Raw genomic sequence first — 27,738 nt, forward strand, 5'->3', positions numbered from 1 at the left:
ACCATTTTTCGCAAATTTTGTTCTGCAGGAAATCCTCACAATTTCATCTTTTTCTTCCAATTTGGGAGGAAAGGAAACAGAGTGGAAATTCTGAGTTATGAGCAGCTCTCGGGCTGCTGAAGCTGTGATGGAGGTGGGCAGCAGAGAAGGGGTGACAAAGGCCGGGAATAGCTCAGCTTTGAGGACACCCCTGAGATTGTGGAGGCAGAGCTGTTCTGAGTTAGGTTGGACATTATGAAAAACTTCCTAACTGTCAGGGTGGTTAAGCACTGGAACTAATTATCTAGGGAGGTTGTAGAATCTTCATCACTGGAGGTTTTTAAGAGCAGGTTTGACAAACACTTGTCAAGGATGGTCCAGATAATACTTGGTCCTGCCTCGGCGCAGGGCGTGGACTAGATGACCTCTCAAGGTCCCTTCCAGTCCTACTTTGCTATGATTCTATGAGCTGGTGGAGCCAGGTTTTGAAACATTTGTGTCCTCCTTAAGATCTGATACCTGCTAGGCTTCAGATACACTGGCTGTCTCAGCTCTCACAGCCCATCCTAGCTGCTGCTGCTGGAATAACTCAGGTTAGCTTCACCTGTTTTGTCTTGGAGACACTTCACAGCAGAATGGTCTATAAAGGCATCTTGCTGATCTTTGGATGTCTTGGTAATTTCTCTGCATTCAGTTTGTTTTTTTTCTCCCTAGCTGGCTGATCTAGTCGAGCCTCTTCAGCCCTTGAATGCCCCAGGAATTACCAGTGCGATGGTCTCCCATGCCCAAGGTAATCAGCTGGCTAGTTATGGACAGAGTCCTTGGTTCTCAGCGCCACATCAGGCATGGAGGGTTGGGCTGCACAAGCCAGGTCTATATGACCTGATAGCTAGTAGCCAGCCCACAGCTGGTTATCAGGGAGGCAGCTGCACTGATCTGAGAATGGCTAGAAGCCACCGTGACTCATTGTGATCTGGGGTGGGGAAGTGACAGTACTTGAGACCTGCCAACATTTCCAGTCCTGCCCTGGATCCCAGAGTATCCGGCTATTTCTCCTGATATGGTTGGTGGTGGGATAGTTATTTACCTAGACCAGGGATTGGGAACCATTCAGCAGTGGTGTGCCAAGTTTTCATGTATACACTCTAATTTAAGGCTTCGCATGCTGGTAATACATTAACGTTTTTTAGACGGTCTCTCTATAAGTCTATAATATATAACCAAACTACTGTTATACGTAAAGTAAACAAGGTTTTCAAAATGTTTAAGAAGCTTTATTTAAAATTAAATTAAAATGCAGCTAGATATTAGGAATGGCAATATACAAAAACCTGTAGGAGAGCACTTCAACCTCCCTGGCCACACTATAGCAGACCTTAAGGTGGCCATCCGGCAGCAAAAAAACTTCAGGACCAGACTTCAAAGAGAAACTGCTGAGCTTCAGTTCATCTGCAAATTTGACACCATCAGCTCAGGATTAAACAAAGACTGTGAATGGCTTGCCAACTACAGAGACCAATTCTCTCTCTTGTTTCTACCACCTCAGTGCTACACACAGCCTCCACCTCCGATCGAAACCTTATCTTATCTGCTGCCTAGCATATATAAACATACACTCTGCTCGAAATGTTCCCTACATCAATCTGAATGAAGTGTATCACCCCAAATCATGCTCCAAATAATCATCTGTTAGTCTATCAGGGCCACAAGGATTCCGCTGCGTTTACAGATCGCCAGACTAAACACGCTACCCTCTCTATACAGACATAAGCTTTTTGGGACTGGGCCGTCTGTTGTTATGATATTAAAGCACCCCCCACACAAATAAGCTGCGAACCGTTCAATGGCCTGCCTACAGAATCTACAAATAATACAAAGTAAGCACTGGCAACAACGTGAAATTAACACAACAAAGACTCCAAAGTAACCACCCACACAAATGAGGGTCTGCTCGCAGCCTCGTTGGAGCTACTTGTCACAGGACAGACGCACGTCAGCCGACTGGAAGTCCCTTTAGTCATGAATCGGACGTTTAATAGTGATATAGTAAGAAGAAATATTAGAGGGAGAGAACCCCGCAGGAGTATCTATCTACTCTCCGCGCCAAAGAGCAGAACCAACACCAAACAATCAAAGCCCACCAGGCTTGTCAAGCTTTTCAAGCTGGCCTTAAAAACTCTAAAGATGAGAATCCCACCACCTCCCTGGGTAAGAAACCCAGTCAGTGCTTCACCACCGTACCTAGAAAATACGTTTCCGTAATAATCCAACCCTAGACCCCACAGGCAACTTGAGAAACCATTGCTCCGTCCTCCATCTGCCTAACCACGAAACACGAGCTTCCATCCTGCTTGAACCCCCCTCCAGTAGCTGAAGTCTGCTATCAGAATCCCCCCTCACTCTTCTCTTCTGCAGACTAAATAACCCCAGTTCCCTCAGCCTCTCCACATAAGTCATGTGCCCCAGCCCCCAGGTCATTTTCGTTGTCCTCTGCTGGACTCTGTCCAATTTGTCCACATCCTTCTGTAGTGGGGGTCCAAAACTGGATGCAATACTCAGGTGTGGCCTCACCGATGTCGAATAGAGGGGCATGATCACGTCCCTCGATCTGCTGGCAGTGCTCTTGCTAAGGTAGCCCAATATGCCATTGGCCTTCTTGGCAACAAGGGTACACTGCTGACCCATATCCAGCTTCTCATCTACTGTAATCCCCTGAGTGGGATTCTTCCATCCTAAATGCAGAACTCTGCACTTGTCCTTGTTGAACCTCATCAGATTTCATTTGGCCCAATCTTCCAATTTGTCTGGGTCACTCTGGACCCTATCCCTACCCTCCAGCTAATTTACCTCTCCCCCTAGTTAGTGTCATCTGCAAACTTGCTGACAGTGCAATTCATCCCATCATCCAGATCATTAATAAAGATGTTGAACAAAACCGGCCCCAGGACCGACCCCTGGGGCACTCCGCTTGATACCGGCTGTCAACTAGACATGGAGTCGTTGATCACTACTACATTCAGCCCGACAATCTAGCCAGTTTTCTATCCATCTTATAGTTCATTTATCCAGTCTATTCTTGCCAGCAAGTTAAAAAAGTATGCTGTGGGAGACGGTATCAAAAGCTTTGCTAAAGTCAAGATATCACATCCACTTTCCCCATATCCACTAGGGTGACCAGAGGTCCCGATTTTATAGGGACAGTCCCGTTTTTGGGTCTTTTTCTTATATAGGCTCCTATTACCCCCCACCCACTGTCCCAATTCTTCACACTTGCTGTCTGGTCACCCTAATAGCCACAAAGCCAGTTATCTCATCATAGAAGGCAATCAGATTGGTCAGGCATGACTTGCCCTTGTTGAATCTATGTTGACTGTTCCTGATCACCTTCCTCTGCTTTAAGTGCTTCAAAATGGATTCTTTGAAGACCTGCTCCATGATTTTGCTGGGGACTGAAGTGAGGCTGACTAGTCTGTAGTTCCTCAGGTTCTCTTTCTTCCCTTTTTAAAATATGGGCACTATATTTGCCTTTTTCCAATCGTCTGGGAATTCCCCCAGACTGCCACGAGTTTTCAAAGATAATGGCCAACGGCTCTGCAACCACATCAGTCAACTCCCTCAGCACCCTTGGATGCATTAGATCTGGACCCATGGACTTGTGCATGTCCAGCTTTTCTAAATGGTCCTTAACCTGCTCTTTCACCACTGAGGGCTGCTCACCTCTCCCCCATGCTGTGTTGCCTAGTGCAGCCGTCTGGGAGCTGACCTTGTCTGTGAAGACCGAGGCAAAAAAAGCATTGAGTACTTCAGCTTTTTCCACACCACCTGTCACTATGTTGCCTCCCCCATTCAATATTTAAAGCAAAGGTTAGCATCTGTAGAAATGGGTGTTTTCAGCAAGGAAGCAAGGCGCCGAGAAAGCCATCTATGGAGGGTTACTGATCTGCCTTCAAAGGGTCAGATGCCAGGGACTGCATCATTGGGTTATTATGGGCCTTGCCATCAGACAGCAGGAGGCTCTGGATTGAGGCAGAGCAGCAGGCTATGGGGCAGCAAGTGGATGAAGGCTGCGTGCCTGCCTTGGGAAAGGGAGAGACTGGATTTTATCCTGGGAGAGCAGCAGCCAGGAGCAACTATCTGCCTGGGGGGGAGCCCCAATAACCTACAGGAATGGGGCCCTGTTTCTTGTTCCAACCCCTCCCTTAGGCGCGGTTGTGGTTGGCACAGTTTCGAAAGCAGAGTTATGCTGGCCCTGTAACCCTGAAGCCGAGTGACTCTGCCTGCTGGTGCTTATCACTCCCTCACCTCTTGCTGTTTAACTGGCTTGTTTAACCAAGGAGGGAAGGAAAGGGGGAACCTTTGGCCATTGGAAGGTGGTGTGCAAATGGAGAGAAAAGGGATGGATAAAGAAGGGCTGAACATGTGGTGTTGCCTCTATTTAAATACATGCCCAAAGATGCCCTGAAAAGCTGGGAGTATCATTGGGTGCCTGGCCTGAAGGAGGTGACTAAACAGCTCGGCAGCTGCAGTTTTAGACGCTTGTTATTCCTGGGCTCCTGGTAATGTGTGTAGACGGCTCCCATTCAGTGGATTTCTGCCAGGAGGATGACCACAAATAGCAGCTTTTATTCCCCATGTCGCTTTCCCAGGCGTCTGACTTTTGTGGCTGAGATCAAGAACTGAATTCAGCTCAAAGAAGAACTGGATGATTTATCTGGCTAACCAGAGTTAGAATAGTTAATAATAATTCCTAGCTCAGGGGTTCTCAAACTGGGGGTCAGGACTCCTCAGGGGGTTGTGAGGTTATTACATGGGGGGTCACGAGTTGTCAACCTCCACCCAAACCCCTGCTTTGCCTCCAGCATTTATAATGGTGTTAAATATATAAAAAAGAAGTGTTTTTAATTTAGGGGGGGGGGTCGCACTCAGAGGCTTGCTGTGTGAAAGGGGTCACCAATAAAAAATGTTGAGAGCCACTGCCCTAGCTATTATTTGTAGATCTCAAAGTACTTTAAAAAGGAGAATCAGTATCATTATTCCCATTTTACAGATGGGGAAACTGAGGTAGACTCACCAAGGGTCACCCTGTGGGAGAGGCAGGAATAGAACCCAGCTTTCTTGAGACCAAGCTCAGTGCTCTGTTCACTAGGCCACATCCAATACTGCCACAAATCTTATAAAGGATATTAAACCTCCTGTTTCAAGGTTTTAAACCAATCTGTTAGAAACCAGCATGAGACCTCATTGGGGGTAGATTAAAAACATCAGAATGGCCATACAGGGTCAGATCAATGGTTCATCTAGCCCAGTATCCTGTCTTCCAACAGCGGCTGATGCCAGATGCTTCAGAGGGTAATTATCAAGTGATCCATCCCCTGTTGTCCAGGCCCAGCTTCTGGGAGTTGGAGGCTTTGGGACACTCAGAGCATAGAGTTATGTCCCTGACCATCTCGGCTAATAGCAATTGATGGACCTGTCCTCCAGGAACTTATCTCATTCTTTTTGACCCCAGTTACACTTTTGGCCTTCACAATGTCCCCAGGCAATGAGTTCCACAGGTTGATGGTGGGTTGGTTGAAGACATACTTTCTTATGTTTGTTTTAAACCTCCTTAAGCCAGTTTTCACTGGGTAGATGGTCGTGTTTTAAGATACTCTGAAAACTATTGGTTTCCAAGACATGTCATGAAGCTCAGGTGCCTCTCAGGGTCTGTCTACGTTGCAGTGGGGAGGTGTGATTGCAGCCTGTGTAGACGCAGCTGCCTTATATCAAAGCTAGTGTAATTACAGCAGGGAAGTTGCAGCACAGATTCACAGATTCCAAGGCCAGAAGGGACCACTCTGATCATCTAGTCTGGCCACCTATGTAACACAGGCCAGAGACCTGCCCCCAAATAGTTCCTAGAGCAGATCTTCTAGAAAAACATCCAATCCTGATTTAAAAATTGTCAGTGATAGAGAATCTACCATGACCCTTAGTAAATTGTTGCAATGGTTAATTACTCTTACCATTAAAAATTTATGCCTTGTTTTCAGTCTGAATTTGTCTAGACTCAACCTCCAGTCATTGGATCATGTTAGACCTTTCTCTGTTAGACTGAAGAGCCTATTATGAAATATTTGTTCCTCATGAAGGTATTGATAGACTGGAATCAAGTCACCCCTTCATCTTCTCTTTGTTAAGCTAAATAGTGAGAGACTCAAGGAGCTCGATCTATTGACCAGGTTTTCTAACCTTTTAAGGCCTAAGCCTACATTCTCGTGGCACTTCTCTGAGCCCTCTCCAATTTATCAACATCCTTCTTGAATTGTGGGCACCAGAACTGGACACTGGAGTCCAGCAGCGGTCACAACAGTGCCAAATATAGAGATAAAACAACGTCTTTACTCCTGTTCAAGATTCTCCTGTTTATACCTCCCAGGATCACATTTAGCCACAGTGCTACCCTGAGAGCTCATGTTCAGCTGATTACTCACCACGACTCCTAAATCTTTTTCACCATCACTGCCTCCCAGGAGAGAGTCCCCCACCCTGTAAGTATGGCCCACGGTAGCATGAGAAGTGGCACAAGCTAGACCTGGGACCTTTTCAGGCCAGGGCAAAGGAACATCTGGGCCTTTCTTTTCTCTGTCTATCCCTCTGCATAACAGAGGAGTGAGCAAGAGTGCTGGGTGCTCTGCTAACTCCGCTTGGCTTAATACTAGCTGAAGCAGAGTGAAAAGGTAACTTATGGGCCCCTAGTGCTGTTAAGTGCTGTAAGCTGAAATGTCATTGCCTCAGTAATGTTGCTCAGTGCTTCTGTCCCCAGAGCGCTGGTGTTATCAGTACTAACAGCAGAAAACGCAGCCTGCTAATTCAGCAGACCTCGATGTTACTCATAAAGACCACAGACATGGTCTTGACAAAGGCCCTCGGCCAGGTTATTGATCCGAAGGCACAGTCCTAGCACCCTGGCTCTGTGGTTACATGTACACTAACCCATGAGCGCTCTGTGGCAAGGAGCGGCTCAATCAGCAGTGGAAGTTTCTGCTACCCCCTAGACAACACAGAGGGTTAAGGCGAGGTACCCCGATATTTATAGTCTGAAACAAACAACTTGCGTACCACCTTATGTGTTTCATTGTGTTTGTTACCTCCCCTTGGTCCTCATATCGTGAACAAAAAAACTCTATTCATTATTTTGTCAAAGCACCTTATCTTGTACTAGATTGGGATGTATCTGTATTTGCTGCCATATACGTAAATATCCAGAGCCTAGTGCAACAACTTTGCCAAGTTCATGTACTGGACAGAGAACTTGCAAGCATCTGCTGTACTACATGGCCTGACTGGTTCATAGCCTCTGGTTTATAGCCCAGTCAATTCATCATTTAACCAGCTGCATCCTTAGCTACAGTTTAGCAACTACGCTCAATCTGAAAACACTAGTTAGAGCTAATGGCCGTGCAGCATGGGCAGGCAACAGCACCACTTGCTGTCCCACAAGAAAACAACATGCAACAGCCAAATTGCATCTAAGGATTGCCGCTGAGGAAATTTTCCAAGGCAGAGACGGGCGCTAATCTCCCCCTAAAACTTCAATAGGAAAATGGTGCCTTCAGGATGCCTGGTGTTCTGCAACAGGTGCTTCCATGAATGTGTTATTTTCTCATTAGGTATCTTTCCATTATTTGCATAAATCCCATTGGAGTTAGGTTGCTTTCTTCCCGACATAGCAGGGTGCAAGTTTATTAATAAAACAATTACTTAAACAACACTTTGTTGCTCCTGTTGGCCACACTAGGGTCTCTTTGCATATCCCTCCATTTCCCCTCTGAGTGCCATCCTCCTATCCCCCACTATTTCAGGACTTCCTGAAACTCCCCCATTAATCCCCCAATGCCAAGGGCTCTGTGTTTCCCGTGTCCCTCTCCATACCATTGTCCCTCATACCCCACACACACCAGGGGTTTCATAGATTCCCAGGCCAGAAGGGACCATTGTGATTTTCTAGTCTGACCTCCTGCATAGCACAAGCTGGAGAACGGCCCCAACACAATTCCCAGAGCAGATCTTTTAGACAAATATCCAGTCTTGATTTAAAAATTGTCTGTGGATTGAGAATCCACCATCAACCTTGGTCAACTGTTCCAGTGGCAAACTACTCTCCCTGCTAAAAATGTACTCCTTATTCTAGGTTTCTGTGTGGTTTCCCCCACTACAGCTACATTAGTATGGGAGGCAGGTGGGCTAGCTGCCCCGAGAACATATCTAGGAGGGTTTCAGATGGGATCATACGTGTGGCAGCTAGACACTGCTATTTTATCTCCAGAGTTGGAGATCCCACCTCCAGCTCCAGCATAGACATACCCTAAGTTGGTCTCTTGATGGGAATCTCAATGCAGAAGCCAGGAACATGATGGGTCTTGGACTTTTGCCAAGTATTAAAAGCTCATAAGGAAAAGAATGGGAGTAATGGAGCATCCACCACTGATGCTCTCGGTGAGGCTGATCTTCATGTTTTCCCTTGTCCCTGTTGCAGAGTTCCAGACCAAAGAAGATGTCTACTGCTTCGCCTTAGCAAAGGCCCTGTATAGTGTACCCACACCAGTGACTGTTGGGTTTTATGCACCATGGGGACACTGCAAAAACCTGCTCTTACAGAAAATCCAGCGTGAGTATGGCCCTGGGGAACATAAGGAGGGGAAGGGATGGGAATTACAACCTTCTCCCATTCTTGGATGCTCCCCAGGAGGGATGGATTGTCAATCTGGAAGATACTCGAGGGGGAAAGATTTAAGGTCCAGGCGTCTAACGTACACCTTCCTCTCTTATGGCAGAGTACATGGTTAGCGAATCAACAAAGAAAGACCAGCAGGAACTTCAGCGGACAGGGAAAAAGCAGCGTGGGAGCTCTGGCCGGGATCTGCTCAAGATCCTGTTTCTCATGATCTTCTATCAGCCGGTCCTGACGGAGCAGCAGAAGCAGAGAAAGAACGTCCAGCATGTCTTCATCCATTTCAGTGCCTGGGAGTATGCAGGCAGTGACCAGCTGTGGGCAGGCCTCATCACCACACTGTGTGATGGCATCGAAAACCACTTTGGTCTCCTACCTGTGAGCCTTTACAGGGCCATAGGAAGGAAATGTGGCATCATCCAGAGACATGGGGATCAGGAATGGGTTAGCAAGAAGTACCTCTGCCTCCCCCTGTGGGCTGCTGTGATCCTTGTGACCGTGGTAGCTATTGGGGTGGGCATTCTCCTCCTAGTGGTTGGGATCCCCATTGGGGATGCCTCAGGAGACGCAATAGCTGTTGTGGAGGGCATCGGAGCGACGGCAGTTGGCGTCTCTGCAGCCGCTGCCATTCGGATTGCCATCATGGTGGTACGAAACGTTATCGTTACCCAGAAGACCCAGCTGGAGAGACAGATGAATCGGACAGATCTCAGCGCTCAGCTGGGTTTCATGAGCAGCGTTAAAAGCGAAGTGAGGACAGTCACCAGGTTCCTTCAGTTCATGGAAATCTTCCAGCGGCGGAAGCTGCAGGTGGTGCTAGAGATCACCCACTTGGACAGGTGCAGCCCTGACAAGGTGGTTGGCGTCCTGGATGCCATGAACATCCTCCTCTCGGACTATGATGCTCCTTTCATCTCCATCCTGGCTGTCGACCCGAGCATCATCGTCGACTGCGTGGAAAGCTCCATGTACATGAAGGGCATGGCCAACAACGGCTACGAGTTCTTAAACCGCATCATCACCCTGCCCTTCTCTGTCCCTCGGATGGACTGTGACACCAAGTTGAGACTGATCAGGGACATCACCGAGCGCCGGAAGCAGCAAGAGAGAGACCTGGAGGAGGAGGTAGGCTTCCAGCAGGATCGCAAGATGGAAGCTAACTCCAACTTTCTGTCAGGCCCTTGCTACAATTCTGCCAACCACAATGCACAGAATCCCGGTGCAGATGACAGTCAGATACCTCTCGTAGTCAGAAACCTCAGAACCCAGGAACCAGGACCTGGTGGCTATGGGAAGGGCATCAGAGCCAAAGACCTCATTCAAGAAGCTTTTGACTACCTCCTCGATGACTCCTTGAAGGAATACATGACAGACAACGTGGTGCAGATGCGGCGGATTGTGAACACCATCACCATCACCATCAGGCTCCTGGCAAGTAACGTCCCCAAGGACGAAGTGTGTCCAAAGAAAGTGGTGGACTGGGTGCTCCTTGCCAACCAGTGGCCATGCCGTCTGAGCTGGGTCTTGCAGTGCATTGAGGATGAGGAGCAGAGGAGCAGCTGCCAAGGAAGCCCACTCCCCCACGACATGTTCCTATGGGAGGTCTATGAGAAGTACATTGAAGAGCTGGACATGCTTAAAGGCCAGATGGAAAAACTTCTGGAACTGGACCGGGATCCTGAGCTCTTCCATAACTTCCTGTGCGGCAGGTTTCGGGTGAAGGAGGCCATCTTCTACTTGCCCTATACCGTGAACTTAGATCTGTCCTTGAAAAGGCAGATGGAGCTGCAACGCGGCAGTCACAGCCTGAAACAGACAAAGAAGTTCAACAGGCTCACCGCATGCACGCTGCTGGGTATGACGGTGGATGATGTCTGCAGAGAGGTAGGTGACTCTCACGCTTCCTGCCACCCCACAGAGTCATCGGTAGATAGACTGTTCCATGCTACTTAATAGCAAGCCATGTGACAGCTGCTCCTCACGCTGAGAGGGAGATGAGGGCTATGGGCACTGGGGCTGGGAGAAAACTATCCCATCTAACCAGTGCATTTGCAAAAGCAAACCATAAATGTGCTGCAGAACATTTTTGTTTCAGCTTTTGCTGACGCAGGCCTGGACTCAGGGTTTAGGATTGACTGTTACTCTCTTTGTAGTGTTAGGAATATAGCAGATGCTGTCCTGGATACCCTCAACACTTCAGGGGACTTTTAAAATTCATAATGACTACGCTTAACCCTTGGCAGAAGCACTGCAACAGGGGGGGCCAAGAGGCCAGAGCCCCATCACTTTTAAATGTGGACTTTTTCCCTGTGTAAGGGGTGAGCAGCAGGAGGAGGGGACGGGGAGGAGCGAGTGGAGGACAGGGGAAGAGGTGGTGTGGGGATGGGGCCTCAGGGGAATGGGCGGTGTGAGGGCAAGGGGAGAAGGGGTGGCACAGAGGTGGGGCCTCTGGGGAAGGAGTGGTGTGGCCCCCCCAACCCCTACTTTTAGGGAACTCTAGCCGCTTCTGACCCTTGCTACATGCTTGAAATGGCCCAGGAAATTTCTTCTTGGAACAACTCTGATCCTTGGAGCTCTTTCCTCTGACCCTAAAGCCCTTGGCTGGATCTCCAAGGGCCCATCAGCAGCGAGTTATATGGGCCCATGGTGCTTGTGCTCCACCAAGATTTAGGAACATGGGCCCGGCTCCAACAATGTTTGGGCTTATCCCACCCCACCCCCATTCCACCCCTTCCCCCAAGCCCCTGCCCCACCTCCTTCTGGCTTCCACCCCCACCCCCGAGTGATGCCAGGAGCTGGCAGGGCGGGGCAGACTGGAACCGGGTCGCTCTGGGCACCACCAAATATTATACAAACCTAAAGAGCTCTCTCGCCTGCAAGCAGGACCTAGGAAACCCCCTCACTCTTAAAGTGATAGCTTGCAATTCCAACACACTCCTCAGTACAGCACACTATCCCTTTCCCCTTAGTTGCCTGATCTTCTGTACTTGTCATACCCACTTGATCAGTGGTACCTCCAGTAGTATTCCAGCATACACCAGAAGGATTTTCCAGATACTGTTGATAGTCCCGCAACCTGCTGGCACGGCTTGTTTGCTAGAATCTGAATGAGCTGACACAGGTTCCTCTCTGGAGCCATCATGGAATCTTCCTAAGACTGTGTTGTGAAACATTTCAAATATATGTGTGGCACTAATGGAAGCTTCCTCTTCTCTTCTAGATGGACACAGTTGGCTTTAAGGAAGAAAACGTCCAGCAGTATAAACAGAGGCTGAGGGACCATAATCTAAATGGACGTGCCTTGGTTTACAGTGACAACAATGAAATCAAAGAAGCCCTTAGCATGAGCCTTGGCGAATGGACACTCTTTAGCATATATTTCCTTGGAGTCCTTCCCCAGACGAGTTCATCCCCATCTGTCGCATCCTCGGTCCCATTATATGTCAGGCAGGAGGCTCAGAAGAACATGTTTGGTTTAAGAGAGAATGTGGCTAGAGGGAGCAGGTTGTCTTTGAACATCTCCAGGGAAGATCTTCGGGAGAAGTGATAAATCTTAGTGCTGTACAAAACTGGAAGCAAGATCTGGACTTTCCCCATCACTGTACCTCTCTGCACCATCAACGACACATCACGGACAAAGCAATAAGGTGGCTACGGAACAGTTAGTGATGTGAATGGGGCACTATAATGTATCTGAGGGATTTGGGGCACATTCATGTCAACACAGTGGATCTTTAGACACTGGATGTCACTGTAGTTTTGTCTGGTTAGTACAGCAGAAGACTAGGAATCAGAATTTCTGGGATCTATTCCTAGTGCTGCCCCTGGCTTCTTGTGGTTTTGAGCAATTGTTCCTTCTTTCTGGGTCTCCATTACCTCATCTGCAAAATGAATTTAGTGCATACAACACGTGCACTGTTACTTTCCTAACTGTACTGGAGCATTAAGAGCAAAATTTCCCCTTTCACTGTGTCCCCAGGCACAGTGGAACCAGGGTGATCACCCCGTGAAGGTGGCACCATCCAGGGAGCTCTCTCATGCCATCTGTGCTATCCCTCACAGCAGAGCATGGGGAGCGAGGCAAGGGCAGAGGCCTGTGGATTCATATTTCCACAGATCTATTGGGCTGGATTCCACTCTCTCACTATTGTTAAGTCAGAAGTGACAGAAGAGGACCATGCAGCCTTCTGTCTACAAAGCACTATGCCAGTATTAACCAGTTAATCCTCATGCACAACATCAGAGATGGGTAACTGTTTTTCATCCCCTCTTTACTTAAGAGGGGCATGGAACAAGGAGTAGAGACAGGTCCAAGGTTATATAGCAAGCCAGTGTTGTATGTGGGAATAGAACCCACGAGTCCTGGCCCTGCATTTTGGACTCATGACTCTGGCCAGGAGAAGCTTTTATAGAGAGTCCCTTTTCTGCCTACAAGAGCCCTTTGAGGCCAAAATCCTGCCCCCCGTGCATAGCACAAGCAGCTAAACTTGCCCTGGAGAACTCATCTTGCGCTGACTGGTGGGGAGAATTCTTGCTAAGAAGCCTTCTAACCATGGTTGGGCTGCTCTTGTAGCAAAATCATCCACATTACCTGTGACACCCCCCAACCCCGCAAAAACATGATGATGGGAGGTAATTGGTTCCACAGTGGGTCTGGCTGTCTACAGAGGAAGGTAACTAGTGAATATTTTTGTGTTTAATAAATTTATGTTAACAAATGGTCCTTCCCTGATCTCTTTCCTGTGGAGGCTTTAGGAATTTAGGGCATCCACCCCAAAAGCATCTGAGCACCAGGCTTGGCAGAAATCAGGGTTTTTTTGTTTTATAATTTTGATGGATTATATCAGGGGTAGGCAACTTATGGCACGTGAGCCGAAGGTGGCACACAAGCTGATTTTCATTGATACTCACACTGCCTGGGTCCTGGCCACTGGTCCTGGAGGCTCTGTATTTTAATTTAATTTTAGATGAAGCTTCTTCAACATTTTTAAAACTTTATTTACTTTACCTACAATAGTTTAGTTATATATTATAGACTTATGGAAAGAGACCTTCTAAAAATGTTAAAATATGACTGGCACGCAAAACCTTAAATTAGAGTGAATAAATGAAGACTCGACACTCCACTTCCAAAAGGTTGCCGACCCCTGGATTATATTGTCATGGAGTCACAGGCCCGGTGCTCTGGAATTGCTCTGTGTGAAGCCAGACAGAACTCTGGTGTAGTGTGCCATGAAGTCTTTTCGGCTAAGGCCTTCCTGTGTCTGGCCTCGGAGCATTCAGCACCCCTATGCACTTCATGGCTGACTGCGGAGTTGGGGTGCAGGGTCCCCCTGGCTGGAACTCTGGGAGAAGCCAGGGGGACCCTGCACCCCAACTCCGCAGTCAGCCATGACTCTCAGCCAGCATATAAAACAGGTTTATTAGTCAACAGGAACAAAGAGTAGAACAGAGCTTGTTAACACAGAAAGCAGGACCATTCAGTAAAGTCCATCTTGAGAGGAGGGAATGCCAGAGCCTTGAGGTCCTGACCCTCCCCCTTGAGCCCCAAAACAGAAGACTGCTTTGCTTCCAGCAGCCACGCCTGTTGCCCATCTCAGTTCTCTGTCTTACCTCCTGGACAAAGTGTCACCTGGTTGAATTTCCATCCTGGTACTCAGATTTGCCTACATACAGGCAGTTGGAGGAGCCTCACCTATCATTGAGGGTCTCAATTCTTATCCCCAACTCCTAGGCACTGGTGTAATATATAGGGAAACTGAGGCACACACAGTATTCATGCACAACCTTAAGGTTCATGTATAACATAAAAGGAAAGAAGGCACTTCCTCACAAATATCCATGTTTATTTTTAAGCATATCTTTTATTTTTACAGATTGAAATTTTCAGTTGCAGGAAAATTATGAGGTGGGGGTGTCAGTAAATACTTATGCAATGACAACAGACGATGAGCTTTAAGAGTGTTATACCTATTAAACCACAAAATGTCAACATCACATCAAACTAGGCAAAGTAAATAACCTTCAATCAAACTCAAATAAGTTCTCAAGCAGCACTGTCTTATGTGGCCCGGCTGTAAATGCCGGTCATTATCTATGGAAATATTTTTTCATGAATTTGTGTGTGGACAGTGAAACTGACATTGACCAACATCTACCGATTAAAAAAATGGAATCCTTCCATGCCTACTGTAACACGCTGGCTTGCCTTTTTAGGATATATCTGCACTGCATTTAGCTACCCATGGCTGGTCTGTGCCAGCTGACTCAGGCTAAGGGGCTGTTTAATTGCCACTGCCTGAGGCCAAACATCGACACTGCAATTAAACAGCCCGTTAGCCCGAGCCCAAGTCAGCTGGCATGGGTCAGTCATGGGTGTCTAATTGCAGTGCAGACATACCTATAAGGGCTTGAGGCCTGGGACTGGCCAGCCCTACTTACTAAGCAGGCACACATGTGCAGCCAGTGGGTGATTCCCATATAAGAGCAGCAGGACACTGCGGGGAAGCTCAGGAAGGCTGGAGACAGACTCCTACAGGGAAGACTCTGAGACCAGGGGAGCTAGCCATACTACGAAGGGCTGAGAGTAACCTACCAAAACAAGAAAGTCCTATGCCCAGCTTAAGGCTGGAGGGAAGATTTTTGTGTTTAATTCTGAATTTTAAGTTACTCAACCAGATCCTAAGGAAAGCTGTTACTGGATTTACAAAGTCCTTTTTGAGTTTATTGAGAAACTAGGAGGGGAAACTGCAGTGAGGGGCCACTTGCAGCGGCCACAAAGGGGCACCTGGGAGGAGGCCACTCATTGGCACCTAACCACAGTCATTAAGGTTCCCAAAGTGAACCTTGGTTTTAGGCTTTCCTTGTGTAAAGCTGACTGATGCCGGTTGTCATCACCTGGGATCACACCTGGGATCTCTGGAGCTTAATGCATGAGCTGCTACTGCATGAGCTAAAAGACATCTCTTTCTTAGGCTTAGGTCTACACTTGGGGGGTGAGGTGGGGGAGGGGAGTCAACCTAAGATATGCAACTTCAGCTACGTGAATACCTCAGGCAACACTGCATTCAGGGGGCTAGCCCAAGCATGCAAGGGCATGGACGTCTAACGCAGTGTAGACATACCCTTACTGAGTGACTCTAATTGAAATCAGCCTGTCTATCCAACCCAAAGGGCACGATACGTCTGCGGTATCTGGCAGGCAGCTGCCCAAGTCTCTTCAATAAAAGAGCTTCCCAAGGAACACAAAACAAGCTACTTTCCTGACTAACCCAGGCTACGGGGCCCAGACTCCTTTCATTCTACACCCATCTCTTTGGTCCAGCACTAGTCCCAGGACCACATCTTTCCTTCTGCAGCCCTCCTCCCTAACTGTGCTGCTGGCTGGCTTTTATAATCACATGGTCTCTTCTCATCAGGTCTGATAATCAACCTGGGCTGGCTGGCCCCAGGAACACTGGCCTGTTGCAGTATCCATCGATGCAGTGTCGGCCTTACATAAGAAGTCCTGAAGCTGAGTTCTCCTCCCCGCCCCCACTCTTCGTAATGTAGTGCTGGAGTGAGTTTGGTATTGATGTATCTCCTGGGCAGTGATGCTTAGCCATTCTTTAGGTCTGTTTCATGGAAAGCTTTTTGCAAATTGCATTTTGCTCAGAAGGTGGTCATCCTCGTGCTATGCTGTGAAATGGCATTCCAGAGGTCAAGGAGAAAGTTTGGCTTCCTAAAGGCTTCACCAAGAGCCAGTGGCACTGGAACAATTTTTACAGTGCGGGTGCTGAAAGCCAGTGGTCCCCCCAAAAACTTTTAACTTCACACCCCCTTAGTCTTGTCTGTGCCCCCCCTTCAACTGGGGCCAGGTGTGGGACCAAGGCTTTGGTGGTGGGGGGACAGAGATGGGTAAGGGAGGCCTGTCATAAACATACAGCTAACGGTAGCATAAAATCCCTCTTTACCCTGTAAAAAGTTAATTCCTCTTTTACCTGTAAAGGGTTAAGAAGCTCAGATAACCTGGTTGGCACTAGACCAAAAGGACCAATAAGGGGAGAAGATACTTCCAAATCTATTCCCTCCAACTGCCATGGAACATTCAGGGCTCAACATTCCACCCCAGCCCCCTCCCAACCCCAGTGCCAGTATTCCCTCCAACTGCCATGGAACATTCAGGGCCCAGCATTCTACCCCAGCCCCCTCCCACCCCCAGTGCCAGCGTTCCCTCCAACTGCCATGGAGCATTCAGGGCTCAACATTCCACCCCAGCCCCCTCCCACCCCCAAGTGCCAGCGTCCCTCCAACTGCCTGGGAACCATCAGGGCTCCAACATTTCCCCACCGCCCCCTCCACCCCCGTGCAGCGTTCCTCCAACTGCCATGGAGCATGTCAGGTCAATCATTCCAACCCAGCCCCCTCCACCCCAGTGACAGCGTCCCTCCCAACTGCCATGAGATTCAGGGTCAAATTCCACCCAGCCCCCTCCACCCCCAGTGGCCCAGGCGTTCCCTCACTGCACGGAACCTTCCTTTGGGTTCCTCATTCAGTCTCCTCCTTCCTCCCTGTCAGCTCGCCACCACCATTCCCGGCATGGCAATGCGCACCGCGCGCTGCAGGTGGTGAGACTACACGTCCCATGCATGCAATTCCTCCCCCACAAGCGCCGGGGGTGCGAGCCTCCTCGTGAGGGGGGCTTGCGATTTTTCACGCGAGGGGCTGGGCACCGACCCTATTGGCGGCTCCGCCGGAAGGGGAAGTTGGTTTGCGAGTGGCAGGCTCGCCGACCTATTCCTCTTGGGTCCGCCCTCTTGAGGGTGGTGCTCCTGTGAGTGACACTCGAACCACCTATCCCGTGGGATTACCTTCCCTCGCGTTCGGGGCCCTGGCAGGGCTGCGGGTTAGCGGGAGACGCCGCATGGGCTGGGTGGGCGCGGGCTGTGGGGCGGCGGACCGGGGACGCTTCCTGCGGGGCGGCTGGCGCAAGGCCCCCGCGAAGGGCCCCGGTGCAGCTCCGAGCCGGCCCCTTCCTCCCCGCCGTCTCGGAGCTGGAACAAGGCGGACGCCTGGCTGCTCCGGAAGGGCATGGAGACGGAGTCAGCGCGGGGGGGCCCGGCCGGGGGCGGTCTGAGGGCCTGTAGGGCGGGGGAAGGGACCCAAGGGTGGGGGGAACATATGATTGGGGGCAGGGTGGCTGTGGTGTGGGGCATGGGGCGGGGCACTGGGGGGGGGACATGGGTGGGCAATGGGGCGGGCCCAGGGGGCGGTGGTAGGGGGCACATGGGGGGCAGGGGGCAGGGGGGTCGGGGAGTAGGGGCACATGGGGGGCGGGGGCGTGTGAAGGGGTACGTGGGGGGGTGCTAGGGACTGTGTGGTATGGGGCACATGGGGGAGGAAAGGGGGCTGTGGGGTGGGGGGGGCAGGCAGGGCGGGGCTGAGTGGAAGGGGCACATGGGGTGGGAAGAAGAGGGGCTGTGGAGGGAAGGGGCCCATAGGGACAGGGGAGCTGTGTGGTAGGGGCACATGGTGGGGAGGAAGAGGGGCTGTGGGGTGAGGGAAGGGGGACCATGGGGGACAGGGGAGCTGTGTGGTAGGGGCACATGGTGGGGGGCTGGGGAACTGTGTGGTAGGGGCACATGGTGGGGGCTGGGGAGCTGTGTGGTAGGGGAGAAGGGGACCCATGGGGGACAGGGGAGCTGTGTGGTAGGGGCACATGGTGGGGGGCTGGGGAACTGTGTGGTAGGGGCACATGGTGGGGGGCTGGGGAACTGTGTGGTAGGGGCACATGGTGGGGGACAGGGGAGCTGTGGGGTGGGGGAAGGGGTCCATAGGGTACAGGGGGACTGTGTGGAAGGGGCACATGGTGGGGGGCTGGGGAGCTGTGTAGTAGGAGCACATGCTGGGGAGGAAGGGGGGCTGTGGGGTGGGAGTAGGGGACCATGGGGGACAGGGGAGCTGTGTGGAAGGGGCACATGGTAGGGGGCTGGGGAGCTGTGTGGTAGGGGCACATGGTGGGGGCTGGGGAGCTGTGTGGTAGGGGCACATACTGGGGAGGAAGCGGGGCTGGGGGAGGGAGGCTATGTGGAAGGGAGGCTGTGTGGCAGGGGCACATGGTGGGGGAAGGGGACCATGGAGGACAGGGGAGCTATGTGGTAGGGGCACATCCTGGGGAGGAAGCGGGGCTGGGGGAGGGAGGTTGTGTGGAAGGGGCACATGCTGGGGAGGAAGGGGGGCTATGGGGGGTGGGAAGGAGCCCATGGGGAGGCAGGGTGGAGGAAGGGAGCCAATGGGGAGGGGTCCATGGTGGGAGGGGCTGTGAGGAGGAGAGCTGGAGGGGAGGAGTAGCTATGGTTGGGGATGGAGGCCCTGTGGTGTGGGCTGTAGGGGAGGTGTGCTCTGGTCAAAGGAGGAGGCCTGTGGTGGTGGGGGTGTTGGGTTGGAGGGGGGAAGGAGGCTTTAGGGAGGTTGCGGGGGGGCTGTAAGGGAGTGGGGCCAGGGTAGGAGACAATGTGGATAATGGGGACTGGACATAAGGGTCTTTGGGGCAGTCCAGGATGTGAGGATGGGGGCACAGGAGGGTCACTGTACTATGAGGGCAGGACGGTGGAGGAGATCTCATGGGGTGGTAGCTAGTCCATTTTCGGGTATGATGTGGCCTGAGGCATTGTGGGGGCTGGGCTTCTGCCACTTGAGACATGATGTGGGGTGTGTGGACAGGGTGGGTAACGCAGGAACAGTGTGGATTAAGGGTTTGGTGTGGTGTATCAAGGCTCTGTTGGGGATGGTGAATGGAACAGTGCAATGTGGGTGAGGGGACAGCACAGAGTTACAGGTTCTCTGATGACGGGAATGGGGTAGGGAACTCTTGGGAATAGCATTGTGGGAAGATGGTGTAGGGGATAGTGCAGTGATGGGGTTGTCATAAGGGCTGAGGGGGCATAATGTGGTATTCTAGATGTGGACGTGCACCTTGGGTTGTCACAGTATGATGGCATCTTGACATATTGTCTTGTTTTGGTTAAAGAGAGAGAGTGTCGTTGACCAGGGTGGATAAAAATAATTGATTTTTTTTAAAAAAAATCAAAAACATTGGATTTTCTTATTTAAATAAGATTTTTTTGATAAAATGCGTTTTTGGGGAAAAAACTGATCTAAAGATAGTTTTAATCAAGATACATTATAGCTCAAAGAGGATCTCATCATGGAATAGGGATTATAAATTCTAATTCTATAGAATGAGACAATATATTCATGCAACGTTTAAGAAAAGTTTTGTAAATGAGTTTCAATAGTTCATGGATTAGGGATGCAATCTTATGGGGTTCCAGGGGCTTCTGCATAGATTATTTAGGTTAATCTTTCTATCTACCCAGTGGGACTCAGTGCTCAGTCTCGAAGATGCCATCAGAGATGCTTAGTTTTGCAGTTCTCAAACTGTGGATTTGTCTCTCCAGAGATAACACGCTTGTTAACAGCAAAACTTTTTAAAATAAATACCATATATACTCGTTCATTAGCCAGTTCATTTATGAGGCAACCCCCCAAAATGGATAGGTAAAAATAGCAAAAACTGTCTGACCCTTTCATAAGCTGACCTTATATTTCAGGGATTGGAAAACTTTGGCTCCCGGCCCATCAGGGTAAGCCGCTGGTGGGTTGGAACGTTTTGTTTACCTGGAGCGTCTGCAGGCATGGACCTCTCAGCTCCCTGTGGCCGCGGTTTGCTGTTCCTAGCCAATGGGAACTGCAGGAAGTGGCGCCACTTCCCACAGCTCTCATTGGCTGGGAACGGCAAACTGCGGTCACAGGAAGCTGAGGGGCTCCATGCCTGCAGACGCTCCAGGTAAACAAAACGACAATGTATTAGATATTCAATTCAATGATTCCATAGAGTTTAAAATCATCAAATTTTGGTATAGACCCACTTATAAGCCGATCCCCACTCTTTGATGCGTCACTTTTTTGCCAAAAATACTCAGCTTATGAACAAGTCTATACAGTAATATACTGAGGTGAGAAATAATAGACATCAACCCTATTGTACCTCTGCAAATTTGCATACACAGAGTCAGTCTTTTCTCTCTCTCTCTCTCTCTAAAAGTGCAAAGTTTTTCAAAAAGTTCAATGAATAGAAGGTTGTTGGGGGCGGAATAGATCTGGACAAGGAGATGAAGTCTGGAGATAAATGTGAGAAGGGAGGGACAAGCAGTAGAAACAAAAGTGAAACTGTTTAAGCAGCATATTCCACATGTACCACCAGTCTCTCACTAGAAGGGAAAACCTATAATGGCAGCAGGCCGTAAAAGAGACCCAGTTTGGGAATAAGAACCATTCAAGAAATATGTTTGCTGATGATGTTTTAAAGAAAGTCACACCAGTGAACTGGTGGAAGTCACTTAAGCACTTGGCTTCAGAGACTGTTGAAATGATAATCTCACTTTTAACAGAAGTAGCTTCTTCTGCTGGTGTAGAAAGAATATTTTTTTCCTTTGGACTAATTCATTCCAAACTGAAAAATCATTTGGGACCTGAAAAAGCAGGAAAGCTTGTTTTCTGTTTCCAGATTATGAACAAACAGGAAATGAATGTGAAGATGACTGAGTTAGCTGCAGAAGCCAATATCTTAAGTTTCTCATGTTGACCTGGCTGACATAGTCAATTTAATTTTTTTAAATATTTCATTAACTATTTTAGTTCAAAACAATTTTAACGAAAACAAATCTGATTTTAAAAAACTTGAATGTTTAACTAAATTCAAAAATTCATGTGCTTGTTTTGTTGTTGTTACGTTATTATGTTTGCCATTGAAGAAAAACATCCAGAATACATAACGTTGTTTTAGTTAAATAAAACAATTTAAATGTCTGTCTGGTGATGTTCTCCTCCTAATACAGCATGGCAAGAAAATCCTCCAAATATCAATGATTAACCTGTTGAACTGGAGATAGTTCACCTCTCAGTGACTTCATAAATATCTGCTTCAGTTACCTTTGGTAAATGAGATAACCAAACAATCATTAATTTTCTGATATTGCTGTAAAACTAATCTGAATAGTTTTCAAAATAAATCACTTGAAAAATGTATAGTATGGGCCTTCTAAAAATGAAAACTACGTCTATGAGTTGTGAAAAATATATATTAAGGTTATAAGAATCAACAAGAATGCACGTGTATCTAGAGATCCATGATTAAATCGAGTCTTCCTGACTAGTGATTTAAAACATGATTTTAAATCAAATCCACACTGTCACTGACTAACACTAAATACCTTAACGGCAATAGCTTTTACTGCTTTAATGCCTGTTTTCATCCCAAAGAACAGTGCAGTCATCTACATACGGTGTCATTTCACCTTCCCACTAAAACACACGACTTGGGACAGGAAGTGAGAGAGAATCCCATATCCACTACGGGGGGCTAAATGTAATTATGCCCCTCCTGATGCTTGTGAAATGCAGCTTAGGAATTTTAATTGGTACAGGTAGCCAGGACTCTGGTTCTCTGTTTTATCTTAAAAATAGCATGGCCCCTCTCACCATGTTGAGCCATCTAAGTCAGTAATGAGATAAAGAGGAGGCACTCATCTTTCCATCACCATTATTCTACTGTACAGTTCCCCCTTACACCATGCTGTGGTATATTGATCAGTACTGATTTGAAAGGAAGAGCGTCCTGCAGCATAGGGACTTGGAAACTTCACACCTGAGTGCTGTCCATACTAAGCCATACTTAAACATCGCAACCCAAGGTGATGCAGCTACCTGTTAACTTGATAGGGTGATAGACTGAAAAGGGAAAGTGACTTTTAATGGGATGAAGCCAGAACTAGAGGCCCAAGGGAGATTTTAACCTGTGTTAAAGATGAGCAATAATCATGGTACCCTTGCCTAGGTCTGGTAGATGGTCTTTCAAAGACATTTTTCTGGAGTCTATGGGTGTGACAGAGGTTTGAGACACTACAGGACCATGTGGAGGTTGGATGCTGTGGAGTCCTGCATTTGAAAGGGGTAAACATGCTATAGACAAAAACCCAAGGCTGCGACAGTTAATCTTTTAAAGAATTTGCTTCCCAGACATAATGGTTCCTCGTATCCTCTCTACCACAACAGGTAGCAGTATAAACAAAATAACAAATGGCTGAAGAGGAGGAAACTCTAGCTTTCTCCTGTTCTCTACTCAGGTTTCCTGTCCTGGTTTCGCAATGGCTTGCTGGCAACCGGCGTCGGAGTAATTTCTTATGTTCAGAGCGACATAGGGCGAGAGGCAGCTTATGGTAAGTAACGCACACTATAGATGAGCAAGGGTGAAATTTGAACTGGACACTGCACCAATGAAAAGTATTATTGTCACCAGGTTAGTTAACCGACCACTGAAATGTTGATTTTTGTAACTGAGGTCAGTTCACTTATGCCCTGTCAAACAATTGCTAAGCCCAGAGGTGGCCACATGTCAATTATGGGTGAAGCAATCCAGTCCAGTGTGTACAGAATTAGTCACTTTCATAAAACACTTCAAATATTTCCACTACATGCATCCGATGAAGTGAGTATTCACCCACGAAAGCTCATGCTCCAAAACGTCTGTTAGTCTATAAGGTGCCACAGGATTATTTGCTGCTGATAAAACACTTTGAACCACATGGCTCTAACAGCTGTTTTCTATACCTGTAAGATCAGGGAAGGTTTATAACCACCTGCATAGCACAGGTCAGACTAGATAGATGACCAGTGGTTCCTTCTGGCCTTAGAATCTATTAATTGTTTTTTATAAAGCTGCTACAAATGTATTGTCTGGATAGATCTTTAGCCAATAGACTGTAATGGCTTATATGATTATAATAGTCTATACGAAGAAGTTAATAGGCATCTTGAAATTGCCTTAGTGCATATTTACGTGCTAAACCAGGGGTAGACAACCTATGGCACGCGTACCAAAGATGGCATGCGAGCTGATTTTCAATGAAACTCACACTGCCTGGGTCCTGGCCACCGCTCCAGGGGGGTGTGCATTTTAATTTAATTTTAAATGAAGCTTCTGAAATATTTTACAAACCTTATTTACTTTACATACAACAGTAGTTTAGATGTATATTATAGACTTATAGAAAGAGACCTTCTAAAAACATTAAAATATATGACTGGCACACGAAGCCTTAAATTAGAGTTAATAAATGAAGACTCGGCCCATCACATCTGAAAGGTGGTAAACCCTGTGCTAGACCCAGACGGCTGCAGTGCTGTAGCAATGAAATGGTCTGTAAAAGGCTTTTGAATAGTGATTATAGAACACATACAGGTCTGAGAGTCATGCATGGATCCAATGTCCAGCTTAGCCCATGAATCCCTGGGTAATAACCTTGAACAATTCACTTAACCCCAATATCACTTAATTTCTCAGTCTGTAAAATGGTGATAATACCCCACTGTAATACATTTTGAGAGAACCATTGAAAAGATGTGATAGGTATGGATCATACATACAGGCTGCAGCTGTTGGGAGTTACTGAGTTTGTTCTCTTGGGTTATTGAATTTCTGTGTGTGTTTTTCCTCTCTGCTCCAGGAAAGCTGTTATAAAATGGGGAAGCTGCTAGCAGATATGCTAAAATGGCAGCAAACTGACCTTTATGTCCTGGAAAGATATGAATTGTAATGTGTATAAATGTGCTGTACCATAGACCTTAGAAAAGGAGATGTAAAATTGTGTGTGTTGGGGGGGGGGGGGGGGATGAATATGTAATACAGATGCCTGTAATAGGGAGACACTGTGAAAGTAACGTTCTTGTTCCCACTGGGCTAGAATCTTGAAGTCTGGTGCACTCATTGGAGGAAAAAATACCAGATTTGATCTTTATATCAGAGGTCATCCATCTACCCATTTACAGAAATGGTGTTTCTCTTTGAGGCAGTTATATTGCACGGAAGGCCTCCCATTTGAGGAAATTAAAGTTGTCTCATTTCACCAGTTTTATGGGACTTGTGCCAAAGATTTGTCAGAGGCATGTGACTGCGTGACAAGATGCAGTGTTGATAACCATGTGTGCTGGAAGTGTGGGGCTGCTGTCAGTGTAAAACATACACACTAGGATCACGACAAAAACTAGTGATGACCTTTTGACTCAAAGCCCTTTGTCAATGACATGGTGACCTTACCTAGCACTGTGATTTGAAGATCCCAAAGCATAGTAACAAGCTCAGAACTGCCTACTCTGTATGGCAGTGTTCTCTGTCAGGACTTTTTTTAAAAATCTGTTCTTGGTTCTGCTGTAGAGTTGCTGAATGAGCTCTCGGGTAGGTCACTTCCCTTCTCTTTGCCTGCTTGTCCATCTTTAGAATGGGGATAATACAGTCACCTCCCCTGAGGATGTGTGTTTTCACAGAGTACTTGAGATCCTTTGAAAGGTGCTATACAACTGCAAAGTATTTGTGCCGATCCTCTAATCTAGTCTTGCTTCATTTGTTCACTGATGCCACATGCTAGTACTTAGCCACCTAATTCCCTATGAAGAAAGTAATGTGATGACATAAACAGCTGACTGAGACATAGATGAATCAGCTAGGAGGAGAACTCTCGCTGCTTTCTTCTGCACACAGACTACAGGGGAGGGAGAGGAAATGCAAGAGAAATACGGGACTGTCGCAAAGAATTTTGGTTGAGTGTGGTTATTTTAAAGCTCACCACAGTGTGGTGCAATGGTTCTTCAAAACTGGAGAGAGAAGAATTGTATTTGTAAGTTGCCTCATGTTATGAAGAGTTGTGCGTTTATGGTTGAGCTGTATCAGGTTGAAGAATTCTTGACTTTAAGACAGGAAGTTCAGGCCAACTTTTATCTCTTGTTCTGTTTTTTAAAAATTGGCCTGGTCTGTTTGATTACAATGAAAGCCATTTGGGATTTTGATTTCTTGCAGTGTTTGCAACTCAACCATTGCAGCTTGGGGCTAACACAGAGGAACTTTGTGGCAGAGTTGAGAAGAAAACCCATCAATCCTGAGAGCCAGTCATGTGCTTTAGCCATCCTTCCTTACCCCCCCGCCCCCCAAGAAACAACTCTTCAGAACAACATGTACAAGGCAGTTTTCCTTAAACCCTAACTCAAAGTGGAGAAATCATAGGGAAGACTTTCTGGCATCACCTGCAGTGGCAGAATTGTGCTTAATACAGTTGTTACATGCAGTGTTCTAGCACATCTTGCTTGACTTGTGTGAATGGGGATTTATAAAGACGCCCCCCCAAGGGAGTCTGGAACAATTTTATAACACAGTCAATCCATGTCTATGCTAGCCAGGGAAACCCTGCCAGCAACGGTCATGCACAGTGCCTGTTGTAACTAGCATGGCCCTGAGTCCATTATAAAGAGACAGAATGACCTAGAAGTTAGTGCACTAGGCTAGGACTTGGGAGACCTGAGTTCAATTTCCTGTTCTGCCACAGACTTCCTGAATGACCTTGGCCAAGTCACTTATTCTCTCTGTGCTCCTTACCCTTTCGTGCAGATGGGGATCTTAGCACTTCCCTACTTCACAGAGGTGTTAAGAGAATAAATACATTAAAGACTGAGCTGCTCAGATTTTTCCCTTGGAGGATGGTTTACCAGGCTCTGTTCCAGATGTATGGATGGATTTCATTCTCTGTTTCTACTCTAGGTTTCTTCATTCTCGGCGGGATTTGTGTCTCTTACGGCAGCGCCTCCTACCTTGTCAGCCTCTTCCTCCTCCGCCGCACCATGATGCTTGCTTTCTCCACGGCCCTGCTGAACGGCACGGTGGTCACAACAGTGGCGCTGTTCTGGCTGTGTGCCATCTCCCTCTACATTGGTCGCCTTGAGGTTGAGATCATACAGGAGGACAGTAGTGATGAATGCCAGGACACAGAAAAAGATGATGGGAAGTCGGATGAGTAAAGACCAAGGTCCTGGAGAATTTTGCTGCTTTCATGATGGTCATTTAGAATGTTCTCCAGCGCGCTCGGTGGACTGAGTTTTAATGCAATAGATACAGCACCCATGGGCTGTCCTGCTCAGTGTCCAAGAGCACGAAGAAAGGGCAGCTTTATTGTAAATAAGACACTGTGATGGCTCCTTTATATTTATTTAACATTTTCCAGATTGGCAGTGGGAATTAGCATTAGAAAAATTGGATCATCGAACAGAAATATGGCTGCAGGAGACCCTGCTTTGGTAGCAGATGGATTGGTGGGATGGCTTGCCAGCTGGGAGCGTGCGTTGCTGTCAAAATGGATCTCTGATGCTTTTAAAAAGCTGGCTGTCCATTGAGATCCTGTGTGCCCGTCTCCCACATACTTCCCATGTCTGTTCTGCCAGGTATGCAGAAGCTGGATATTTTAAGCCAAATTCAGCTGATGCTCCCTAGAAATGTTAAATCGCAACAGTATCCCATGGAGCTCAATCCTGCTGCTCCGACGTACGTTGTAAAGTTAGCACATCGCATTGAGGTTACTCACTATGCCTCTTGAGCCCATTTTACATCCAGATCAGTTAATGTTTGTATTAAAAACATTAAAACAAAACAAAACTGCTCTCTTCCTGTGTCTGAATGAAATGTACATTCTAGGATTACTCTGCTTTCTCACCCTCCCCATATCCACTTGCTGAAAGGGCCTGATTACGTTGTTATGCAGCTTAAACTTCCATTGATTTCCATGAGTTTTGTTTCCATAAGGGCTACAGGATCAGGCCCTCATGTGTGCTGCCCTTTCTCTGCTGTTGCCTTGAGAGAGGAACAGTTGTAGCTTTTTTTAAACTCCACAAGCACCAATCTGGGAAGCGTAAGACTGGGAGTTAAGAGAGTATGGTTCCAGTCCTACCTTTGCTGCTGCTTTGCTCAGGTCACTTATTGCTCTTTGCCTCAGTTTAGTTATCTCTAAAATGGAATATAATTGCCTACTTCTTGGGTATAAGGTTTGTAGAGCATATTTGAGATCCTCCAGTGGGAGGAGTTAAGGATTGGCAAAGTATTTATTTATTTTCGATCTATAAAACTGTTTACTTATGGTATGTCTACTCTACTTGCCGGATTGGCGGGCAGCGATTGATCCAGTGGAGGT

General features: G+C 47.7%; 2 protein-coding genes across 2 annotated transcripts; both read left to right on the plus strand.

Annotated features, from left to right (window-relative positions):
- Nucleotides 1-13,411, plus strand: LOC116822427 (NTPase KAP family P-loop domain-containing protein 1-like). Its single transcript, XM_032776315.2, has 4 exons — nucleotides 1-769; nucleotides 8,498-8,629; nucleotides 8,796-10,576; nucleotides 11,913-13,411. Exons 1-4 carry the CDS (start codon nucleotides 751-753, stop codon nucleotides 12,237-12,239), a joined length of 2,259 nt encoding a protein of 752 aa, XP_032632206.1. The 5' UTR covers nucleotides 1-750; the 3' UTR covers nucleotides 12,240-13,411.
- A 7,074-nt stretch (nucleotides 13,412-20,485) lies between these two features.
- On the plus strand, nucleotides 20,486-27,212 carry TMEM160 (transmembrane protein 160). Its single transcript, XM_075070645.1, has 3 exons — nucleotides 20,486-20,519; nucleotides 22,858-22,950; nucleotides 26,319-27,212. Exons 1-3 carry the CDS (start codon nucleotides 20,501-20,503, stop codon nucleotides 26,573-26,575), a joined length of 369 nt encoding a protein of 122 aa, XP_074926746.1. The 5' UTR covers nucleotides 20,486-20,500; the 3' UTR covers nucleotides 26,576-27,212.
- Nucleotides 27,213-27,738: the final 526 nt, after the last annotated feature.

Source organism: Chelonoidis abingdonii, chromosome 11 (assembly GCF_003597395.2).
Source record: "Chelonoidis abingdonii isolate Lonesome George chromosome 11, CheloAbing_2.0, whole genome shotgun sequence".
Classification (NCBI taxonomy): Eukaryota; Metazoa; Chordata; order Testudines; family Testudinidae; genus Chelonoidis; species Chelonoidis abingdonii.